The following is a 12,348-nucleotide window of genomic DNA, read 5'->3' as shown; positions in this document are numbered from 1 at the left end:
AGGTCACCGTGTATAGGTGGAGGTCGCGCGTCGCGGGCCACTGGCTACGCACACACCATAAACCATGTTTGACCCGAAGTGTTTACCAGAAGTTGCAGAGGTTTAAGTCGGGGGAGGAGGAGGGAGTGTAAAAAGCCGATGGTTAATATCGACCACCTTTAAGCAGTTTAGGTTGAAACCCGGCAATAACTTACCGGTACGCTGACCAAAAGGGCCCGGAGTGCGGGGCGCATGCCCGAGCACATAAATCAGTGTCGGATCTAAGACGGCGAGTCACGCAGCAGTCTCAGTCGCTCTCCAGTTATGCCCCACGCCTGACCTGACCATGTGGTACCCCGTAGCTCTTCTAGGAGCCGCCTTCCTTCTCCAGGTCGTCGCCGAGGACTCTCCCCACCGGACCAAGCGCCTTACCACCTTCGGCAAGACCCCTACCGCCGAGACCGATCCGAAAAGTAAGAGCGGTCTGCTTCTCTTCTTGCACGACGTTCCTGTCTTAGCGGGGTAGCCGTCTTTGTTACGTTTCCAATTTTAACCACCAGTTAGACGTTCCAATTGGCACTTTGGACAGTTTATGTCTGCTGTGACACAGAGTTGTTAACACGTTCTTAGTTTACAGTTGTGTGGAAGCACAATAAACCGGACGATTCATTTCAGAAATATGACCGTATCAAACTAAAGCGTGTACTAATAACGAACTCGAGCACAAACAATTTATTATTTAAATCAAATTGATAATCCAACTGATTGGTAAATTTATATTCAGTTATATATAACAGTTGAATACTAAATCTTTATTTACAAGGATATTTGATTTTCTTGAGTTAATACTTTAATGGAGATTATTTTAATTACAAAATCTCACTGAGCTACACTAAAGTATAATGTTTAAAACTTAAGTTTATGTTCTAATACTTTTGAATTTTCATTACACTGTTATAAATATTATTACCATATATTAATACTTTCTTTACAGGCAGATACGTTAATCTTTTTAGACGTTATAATAACGTTAACTGAGCATTATATATTTATTTTTTTTAAGTCACAAAAACTTTTTGAACTAAGAAATGCCTTAAATTCATTTGAACATATTTGAATGGCAAAAAGTAGGTTACTTAAAAACTATGAAATGAAAATTAACATAAAAAACATTAAATGAACAATACTTTGTGAAAAATATTTATTTTATTACAAGTGCTAGTAGATTATGATTACATCCCTAACTTTAGAATTAATAATAATTAACATTTTAAAACATCGTACAAAATCAATTAACAATATTTTTTTACAACAAATTGACTTTAAATGTTGTATATAGCTATAGTTTCCAAATAACAATGGTATTGTTCATAATATATTTGATATGGTTTAAATAACCTTCCCATGTTATTAAAGTATACATATTGTGATTAAGGGATAGTTTTAGTTATTTTAATATTTACTGTTATATTAATTCAATAATACTGTGTTTTAAGCACTCTGTTTTGTAATTTCAACTATACAAATATATTGTATAACATAAACACTTAATGGAGAGACGGAAATTGTACACAATTTTTCATGCAGCAATGCAACCCGAATAAGAAATTCAGGATAATTACAATGTCAGAATATATACATTCTAATTCAAAACAACTATTAGATTTCTCTTTTTTTTAATGTTATAAACATTTATAGACATTTTAGGTTTTATACATAATGTACTTATAATATACAAAGTATATGCGTTTAATTATAACAGGTTCAGCACATATTTTATCCAATATAGAAGAACAAATACTTTTTAAATTGGTGATTGAATCTACACGTTAAAAATGTTGCTTTAAGCTACAGAAAAGGCACTTTAGGCCAAATGTGTTTTCCCAATATGAAAAAAGCAATCAAAAAATATATACGGAATCGAAAACTATGCGATAGATACAAATTTGGAGTATTTTCGATATTATTATAGGAGGGTTAAAAGGTTGAAGTCAAAGTTGAATTTTAAAGATAAGTTTCTCGACTTATCAAAACAGTTTGATCGTATTGACCATCATTACAAGCAAACGATAATATTAGCATTACAAGCGTAATTTGGCTTAGTAATTTTTTAATTTAAGAATTTCAGTATTTTTCTTTTAAAGTTGTCCGAATTTAAATATTCCAATGGTATGAAAATGAACTAAACAGATCCATTCTTAGTCCGATTATTTTTTAACTCTGTGACAATAACGTAAAATTGACATTTTCGCTCAGAAGAAATTTTCAGCGCGCTAGGTGAAATTTAAGACTAACGAAAAACCAATGCAATTAATTTAATAATAATTATTATTATATGTATGAGACATCATAATAAAAAAATATTCAAAATCTATTTTTAATTTTTATCTGCTTTTGGTAGACTTTGAGAATAGCCCTGCCATGATATTGGCTGATAACACACTAGTAGAGTTTTACTCTTAGAAAATCCGTAGACATTTCCTAATCTAAAATTGACATATTCACATCGACCATATTTTCAGAAATATGGTCAGCCAAATTAATCTCGAGCATGTTTTGATGTCTATTAACGTTCTAATGACGATTTATTATGGCTTTATGTACCTCACCTCATCCATAGGTGGTGCAATGGAGGGAACATGTGTAATGCAGAGGTACAAACAATTGTACAATTTGTACAAACTGCTACAAACAAGCGGCATGTAATGCAGAGGTACAAACAATTGTACAATTTGTACAAACTGCTACAAACAAGCGGCATGTAATGCAGAGGTACAAACAATTGTACAATTTGTACAAACTGCTACAAACAAGCGGCATGTAATGCAGAGGTACAAACAATTGTACAATTGTACAAACTGCTACAAACAAGCGGCACTATCATATTAAACTATTAAAATTAAATATTAAACTTTCAAGATTCGCGCAGGTCAGCTTTTAAAGTGTTGCATAATTTGACCTTCTACATTTTGGAAACAAGAATATTGTTTGTCTAAATGTGCTGTGACCAAAGGCTCGTATACTCGCAAGATACTAGAATCAGAAATAACAAAGGAAATAAGAGAAATAAGAGAGAAAAAGGTAGATCATTAATTAATTAAGTCTTGCCTTTACAGACAACCGTTCAATTCATCAATAGTCTATAGAATCGAATAAAATTGTGCCTTTCCTCAATAAATTTCGTTTCAAAGTGTTTATAATGGAACGCAATATATAATATTAATGAGTTTGCATCGTACAACAGGGAGAGCACGCATCAGAAGACTTACTCCCGACAAACATCATAAAACAAACCTATTTCAATCATACATTTCACTCATCCTGTATTTATATTATGGGTACAATTCTCATTTGGACATGTCAGTGTACCAAAGAGGTACTTATAAATTTGGTCTCAGATGATCAACTAAATAATTTTAGAGCTCAACACGTGCCACTTCCGAAATACAGAGACCCCATCTTGAATTCTGCAGAGCCCTGAAAAGATTAAAACCAGTTTGTAAACAATCAATCTTTAAAACAATATTATTTTATATATTATTTAAATTCTTTCTTAACTCTAAGGAAGATCCTGTCTGTAGTTTCTTCTTCAACATCAGAATTAAATTTGAGTTAGCTCCTGTGGATCAAATTATTTCTTCGCATGGATAAAATATATAGGGTCTTCTGAATTTAAATGGACATAAGTATATTAAATCAGTTTCATTTAACATGAAGATTCATTAACAGAAGCTAAAATAACAAAACATTACCCGCTCGCGGAGCAGCAGGCACGCGTAGTGCCGTGACTGAGGAAGGTTAATATATATTCAAGATGAGATCGATGACCCAACTAACTCCACTCGCAGCGTGGCGAGGTTGTACCGGATACCACACCGCGCGAACCTCTGAGTTATGGGACTGCTCGTGTATTCTATTCGCCACCGTGGAAGAACAGAGCCAATTGCCAACAGACCTTCATTATGGATTGCAAAGCACTACAGAACGTTATGTAAGGAAGGTAGAAAAAAAATTGATAGATGATTTTTTTACGGTGACTGCACAGTTAATAAAAATACTTCATTCATGAAAATCATGAAATCTTATTTTATCTTTCAGTCTTTTCAAATGTAAAGCTGAACATATAGTTTCAATAATATACATCGTTGCTTTAAGTATTAGGTCAAGAATATTTCAATTGTACGATCAAGTATGCAGATGTATGAAGATTTCGAACTTTATCCCAATAAATTTTGTAAATATAGTTTAAATCAAGCCCAATTTAAAGATAGCACAATATGATACCTACTTCTTTGTAAAAACACCCATTTACAAAGAAGGTTAGTAGGGAAATTATTGAAAAGGTTTAGAAATAAAAGTGGTTCCAAATACAGAGAACCTTGTGAAACTCTGTTTTAAATGTAAATGGACTTAAATCAAATGTTTTGGGATCATCTGAATGATGATTTTTAGTGACAACTTTCTAGATACGAGGATGGAAATTTGAGGACTTTTCATATGCGACATAGTTTTTTATAAGAGTCGTGGAGCAGTCACAGTACCCACTAGAGTCACTATGTGACCAATCACTGTTATGTTTAAGACAAATTTGAAGGAAAGGCTGTACGTTTATTTCTTCAAATAAAAACTATGAAGCATGTCCCGTGCATTCAGCATCGGTAAAACTTCACAGCGATGTTAGTCTTCTTTTGTGTTTGGGTGACTTATCTGCTACGAGAGAATCGGATGAAATGAGCAATCGGTGGATGAGTTCTGTGTTTATTAATACTCTTGAAGTTTTTCTTGTAAACTGATATTTTTTCTTTAATCCTTGTTTCTTGCTTTTAGAACTTCTTCGAAGGGTGACCCGATTGGAAGAGTGCAATTTTTAATGATGGCCTTTCCATGATACTGTGAACATTACTAAGAAAGTTCTAAATAGTACCAAAGATATTTTTCGGAGTAAGTGTCCAGTGTTTCTGTACAGTAACGTGCAAAGGCGTATGGCGTAGTTATCCACAGTTCAGTATTTTCGAGTATACATATTTATGAGTTTTACACCCATTTCGATGATCTAAACTTTTTCGGCATCCCTGAAGAAAAAAACGAGCGTTGTTGACGTCATTTTTATTCCCTGACTGCTGAATCAAAATATCAACTAATAACCCCATTTCGTTTATAAAACGGTGTTGAACTATGTTTTTTATCTAATGATGGCTGGCTATTTCTTTAGTTTTCCTGTCTTTGACATCTTTATGAAATGTGGAGAAGGCACTCCATGAACCCTATAATAACAGGAAGAAAAGGTTAGGGCCTTTTTATCTATGACGTTTGTTTCAATGACACTTGGATTATTCACTACTTTGGCCATACCACCACATAAGAAGCAAGTTTGAGACGACGAATAGATAGGTCAAGCATAACATATTTGCAAACCATCATCTTATATTTTACTCAGACGACCTGGTCCACTTCAAATACACTTAAGTGTCTATGTCGGTTAATTTTAGGAAATTCATCTGTAATAATTTCTGGTCGTTATTTGGCAATAATATAATTTATTCACCTACAATATCGGATAAGGGACGGAACTGTATTGGGACATAATGAAAAGCTAAATTCAGTTTTCATGTAATTAAAATATCGAGATTCTCTACATCTGGGATATTGTCGAAAACCTCTCCTTGAGTTTTATGTAAAGACTTATCGTATCGTCTAGTGGTGGGTGCAAGGAGATTTCTGCTTTTGTCCCCAAGATATCAATTATTGAAGAACAACATTTCTGTTTGCTTGTTTTATCTTAGTACAAGATGTGTACATGTTTATTTTTATGTAGCTATCTTGTCCTCTAGTTGTATTATATCGATGAGTTGGAAGACTACCATCAATATTTTTTGCTAGGGCTTCATTTTTGAACAAAGATGCACTTAATAATATAATTTTTTAGCCTTTTCCAATTAATTAAAATCCCATATTAATAACCTTAGATCTGATTTAAATTCATGAGAAATGCACAAATATAACATCTGTCTCGCCAACAAACTGCATCTTTCCACTTTCAACTGCTGAACTAAGTTTTGTATTGTTTGTCTTTATTTACCTCGTATATTACATATTTAGACAGAAAACACCTTCTGACATTTCCAACTAACTGTATAAACATACAAACATTCTCCTTTTTCATTTTTGCGCTGCATACTTTTCTCCTTCCCCTTGTCTAGCTTGAACAAAATGTAGCTGTTCATAAGATTCCATATTCAATCAACCAAAAAGGTTTCCCACACCATTTATAAGTTCCTCAGCATTGGTCGGCACTACCAACTTATCATAAACTTAGTAAATTTTTAATGGCAACATATAATAATCACCTTCACATTCTTTGGTGATTTGGTCTACTGCATCACAATGAATACCACAGTACGTGGATAAAACAGATTTGTCTAGAAAACCTAAGTATATCTTTATCTTTTTGAAGTGCAGCAGGTCACGTATAAAACCTAACAGTGAAAATATGGAAATCACTTCTACCAGCTGTATCTAGTAACAATTGATAATATAAGAGCAGAGCAATTCTTGAAGTAAGTGGTCAATTCCATATGCATTAGAGAGTCAATGGCAATTGTACTATAGTATGGTGTGTGACGACAGTACACATTCATAAGAAGCCAGAGTCGCACAGTAACGACTCGTAGGCGCAACTTAGTTGGTTCGTTTGGATTGTAGCAATTCTGTTGAATGCGCTCTTTGAACCCAACTGTGATCTTATCAATTACTGCTTTTCTGACAGGAATAAAATACTCCCTGCTGTTATTATCAATATGTTAAAATGTGGCTAATATACTGAAAAAATCTCATTCGGCTGAAAACATTTTTGAAACGTGGTCAAGCCAACATTATGCACTTTTGATTTTTACTCTTAGCATGAGCGTTGATTGGTTGATCTGTGAGAGAAGACCTCCTATACAAATTCCCTATTTCATTTTAGGCCTACAATCGATACATATTTGTAAACCTGGATTGTTGATTTAAAAGTACATAAAACTTGTTTACTTCTGGATTAGTACAAGTGAATCGAACCCAATCATCAGTCAAAGGCTTAACCTTGTCTTCTTCATTGATTTCCTAAATCATATCATCATTTTCAAACTTTATTCAGTGTCACTACTATGAAGAAGATTTACATCTTCACGTTAGATTTACTGTCACTTTCACAAAACACCATCGATGCAATGATCTGACCTACGAGAACGTAACACCACTCAGTTGAGGTTGATAGAAAACCTTGTTGACAAAGGATGGCAAAAAATGCCATCGGTTGCAAATAAAATACGCCACTCGTTCATTTTAGTTGTAGAATAACGTTTCTAAATTGAGACCGATATCTCGTTAAAATTCAGGAATAAAGAAAATGTATTTCTTTTTATTATTCAAAAAGTTTTGTAATTGGTTAAAAATGAATATTACAAATTTTTTACGCTCCATTTCAAATATTTGTTATTAATCTTGCTTAGTTTAAAATATTATTTGGAAACTATTTATTATAAAATTGTTATAATCTTGGATACTCTTTACACAATACGTATAATGTTGGAAGATTCTGATATACCAAATTACAAGTGCAGGAGGCTATCTAGGTTAGTGGGCCTTCGCAGATAGAGGGGCGTTGGGTACGCAACCAAAGGCCTGCACGCACACAGAGAGCGATAACATCGGCCGCGGCGGTTTACATCTCGCATCCTGTTATCCACAAAAACTTGGTTTGTTAATCCATGCACACTCAATCCACAACAATTACACGAAACAAAAATCTTCATAAAATAACAATTATATATTTATGTCAACTAACATAAAATAATAATTAAACTGAGTACTTGTGCTCAATTATTAGTTTATGAAATACTTCATGTGTATGTGATTCACGTGTATTTCAATAACTCAAATTTATTTTCTGATGTTGACATAGACATTTAAATGCATTATTCTCATTACTTGTAGCACATGTTACAATCTTTGGTGTATTTTCATCATAAAATCTTCATTCGAGTGATTTAGCTTTTAACTTTACAAAAGTACTTTTTTTAATCTGTAAACGTATATTATTAATATTATTATTATTACAACTGGTTTGGCTCTGCTCTGATTCATATTTATATGTATTATAATAAAGTCTAACACAAAGAAATAGTTTATATAAAAAGAGTAATAAAAAGTGGACATTCTCCTTTAAGTTGTTGCGAGAAAATTCGATACTTGATTCTATTTGTGTACCTTTGCATTTAGATATACATAGATTAATTGAAGTGCTAACGATATATATGAAATTATTTATCTTGAAGAATGTTCTCTCATCTTCTTTATTATTTTGAATTTTTATGAATGATGAGGCACATGCCTGCATGTACTGGTATGGACAATTTATTACATCTACTTTTGCACGTGAAACATTTTGTCCTAACACGTCACCAATTCTTAATTTTCGCTATCAATTACTTCATTCAATGTGTTATATCGCCTTAAATTCCAACACTTTTTCAACATAAGTATCTCTTTAAATATGTGTGTTGATAACTGAATAGGTTTATTACTTCTTGAACTTAATTCGAATGTTCATTATTTTATAAGAGAATGAGAATATATATTTAAAGGCACTGTACAAGCTATGAAACATAATCCTAATTTGTGTTTCTCTGCATTAATTACCTTAACCTCCATATTTTGTCGGAAACCAATATGTTGTCTTATAAAATGAGGTTATTTTGTTTGAACGTTAATTTAATTATATTAGTTAGCCTTTGTTCAAATATTACTCTACCAAGACGGATACATTTTTATTTATCTTTACGTAATGAACTAAATATTTTAATAAACCAACAGTTAGGCAAGCTGTTGAACCTTGAGTAGATTAAACTGAAGTTCAAATTACGATAATGAATGCTGTATTGGGCTTATATTGGGAGGTTCAGAAAATACAGTATTTGCAGTCTAGTTTCAATTATGTGATGCATAAAATACCATTTGTGTTTTTGTAATACTTTAGAGTCCAGAAACTCTTAAACAGTTAAACTTGCAGTAAGTATTAGTTTAAAATATAAAGATATTACTTGAATGCGTAAAAAGTTATAATAGTTTTCTTTTATAACTACAATCAGTATTTTAGTATTATTTGTAGAAGATGTATTTAGCACAAATTAACTGTACATCATAGCTTAATATGAATAAATATCACATAGTAATAAGTTACAGTTACTCATTTTTCTACAGTAATGATGTTTTCAGAAAAAATACAATACAATGTTTACTTATACAATGCAATGTTTTACATTTACTAATTAATTTTACTTCATTTATCTCTGATATTAAGCATTTTGTGACTGGAGCAGTATTGTGCATGTTACTGCTGCCTTGCGGCATGTTTCAGTTTTCTCTGAAAGCCCAGATGATGGATCAAAAAATCTGTATGTGCCGTACACACACGGGAGTGAGTAAGGTTTATATTACGCACTCTGACACGCACACAACACCACACATACGATACAACCATACAATCCTCAATTACACGAACACTACAATTCTACAACATCAGATCCTTTTATTTTTATGATTGATTGTTTATAAGTGAAATAACTCCTCAGTACTGAATCTAATACTGTAAGACTCCTAGGTTTGTTGGCATAAGTTTCTCATGTTCAAACTACCCGCACTTAATCTTCTAGTTCTGCGCTTACTCTGTGGACAGCACTCACTACTTGCTTTCCTTCTCCCTGCCTCCTAGTGCCTCCCCTTATCCTCTCTAGTGCGCCATAACTACAACCCCTCTCAGGAGTATGTTCAAAACGTGTAGAACTAACAGATTTCAACGCCCCAATTTTGAATAATGGTAAACTTTTGCCTTAAACCTGCTCTTATAGTTTTGTATTCAATGTTTCTGCTTCAATCGTGTGGTATAAAACATTGTTCCCATCACAATCTGCACAAATTGTTGAACTTTTACTTACTTTGTACGAGAAGAAAAAATGTATGCTGCATATGTCTAATAAATACTAAATAAAGCTTAATAAACCTCTGGAACTAGTATGCAAACATTTAATGATTTTTTTAAATTGAATAACTTATGATCAGAAACGTTTTTAATTCAGATATGCATACTAACACGTTTAAAGTCTTTTTTACATGCCATTAGAACAACAGAAGCCACGAGATTAACCACCAAGTGACTGTCTGGATTAGACATATAACAGTTTTCTAAAACTCAATCGATTAGAGCACAATTTACTAGTTCAATCTTCCTCGGCCTTTTCCATGGACCTTTCCTCCTCAGCAAAATTCTCGTGCAGATCCATAAACTTCAGAGAATGGACAGAATAAAGTGAAAAATATATTTGCATACATAAAATAAAATGTACAAATTAAATTGTACCTAAGTGTTAATATTATTTTATGTCTATTGAGATTGAGAAGCATTGATTACGAGTATTATTACTCTAAATTAATAATGCTAATGTGACAATTCATTTGACAATTCAGTTAGACTATAAAAAGTTTATTTAAACACGTGTACAGCTTTGAATTTATAGTACCTTAAGGCTCACATTAGTAGACCGGCAATAGTAAACAACATTATTAAAGAAATAACTAATAACCATAACATATTGGATTTTTATCCAAATATTGTTAGATATTATTTTAAAATAAAACAATACTCGTAAACGAATGCCCGTATGCTAATACTCGTATTTGTATCAGATTTTTTTCAAATCAAAAGAAGGGATTCTAAACTTAGTACTTAGGAATCTATAACATTTTTCATTCATTGACATAAATATTAAATAATTTTTCCATATCAAACGTTAGGTGACGTGGAATAAAAATATACTAATATACAAGTTTTAACAGAGTTAATTTTGTCGTTTGAATTGAATATAAGTTTTTATTAAATTAATATAAAACTAATTTTGAAAAAAGATATTTCAATTTGGCTACTCTACACGTAACCATTATAATATGTTTTCTATAAAAGAGTAATTCTACACAGTAATTCTAGTAAGTATGCATATCTGAACATGGTTTATTACGTACATTTCTTGCACAGTTAATTATACCTAAAAATTGCATAGCTTCTAGAATATTAATCTCAACAGATTGAAGTATTATTTACTCAACCCTGCTATTTCACATAAAAAGTAGCAAAATTAAGTTCAACAAAACGTCATACAAATGTAAATTACACAAACACGAGTTACTACACAATAACAACAACTCTACAGTTATTTTTTGAAAATCAATATATATCTTTTTATATTTTCACTCTTAAATGCATTAATCACAAAATCACTGACTATATCTATCCAATAATTGTCATTCACCACGATATCATATGATCACCAAGTTTTGTCGAGATGTGCATCTCACAGATTTGATAATTACTTCGTAAGTTTTTACTCACTTTCACACCTAATACTCGATTCATTATCCCACCATGTGATAGCAAAGATGCCCACTTCAGCACTTTCGTTCAGATTCACTTTACAAGAACCGTAATATAATATATAGACTTTCCTCACATACTCACCATCTGTAACTTCAAAAAGTAACTTCTCACTAATTAAATTTAGCACAAAGAAGTGATGTATAAAAGCGGCAAACATTAGATTGTTAATGTATTTATTTTGTATATTATACAAACAAAACTTGTGAAATAGAATTGTCATTCATTGATTTTACTGAGGAGCTATTAGCCTCTACCAATATAATTAATTATGTTTGTTTACTTTGACTTGTTGCTCTGCGGTGTATTGCAGAAATAGGAGGTTTCGTGTTAGAAACAGAGTACAGGAACAACGATTAATACAACACGCAACATTGGATAAGTATGTTAATGAAGGGACACTCGTGTTTAGTGGGGCACCTAAATACTACAGTGAATAATATAAATTCATAATTTGCTATATAAACAGGTCATTCATTGTTTAGACCAAATATGGGTCACTGATATCTGGTCGTGTGCTATTGGACTGTGCCATATGGGTCACTGATATCTGGTAGTGTGTCATGTGATAAATAATCATCCAGGCCGATAATTAATAGTTCGCATGGCAGCTATACAGGGTGGTTTAGATAACTTACAACGCCCTCCCCCTTAACTTATACTATTTTAGATATAAGAATCCGACCGGCAACAAGTCTACTCTAATGTAGAGTTAATATTTTAATACTGGATGATTTGTTAACGAGGAAACCCTATATGGTTGTGTGATATCTCATTTTAAACGTAATACATAGACATGAAAATCTAGATAAGAAAAATTAACGTTGGATTAACCTAGAATAAATGGAGACACTAAATTATAATGCTGCATGTAAATTGGATCATTATTTATTTATCCCCACTGT

The 12,348-nt window shown here is 32.4% G+C and overlaps 1 protein-coding gene across 8 annotated transcripts in view; it reads left to right on the top strand.

Annotated features, from left to right (window-relative positions):
• The first annotated feature begins 200 nt into the window (after positions 1-200).
• The window catches only part of LOC124372358, a 43,729-nt gene continuing 31,581 nt past the window's right edge, over positions 201-12,348 (top strand). The window contains exons 1-2 of one of the 8 annotated variants that reach the window (XM_046830757.1): positions 201-452; positions 9,377-9,436. In XM_046830757.1, the coding sequence (XP_046686713.1) occupies positions 326-452; positions 9,377-9,436 (187 nt within the window). In that variant the 5' untranslated portion in view covers positions 201-325. The remainder of the gene's footprint in view (positions 453-9,376; positions 9,437-12,348) is intronic. The other 7 variants (XM_046830750.1, XM_046830743.1, XM_046830769.1 and 4 more) reach the window with 7 other exon arrangements.

The sequence above is a fragment of the Homalodisca vitripennis genome, chromosome 1 (assembly GCF_021130785.1).
Source record: "Homalodisca vitripennis isolate AUS2020 chromosome 1, UT_GWSS_2.1, whole genome shotgun sequence".
NCBI lineage: Eukaryota > Metazoa > Arthropoda > Insecta > Hemiptera > Cicadellidae > Homalodisca > Homalodisca vitripennis.
The sequence above is the reverse complement of the archived record's forward strand: the minus strand, read 5'-3'. Positions and strand labels throughout refer to the sequence as shown.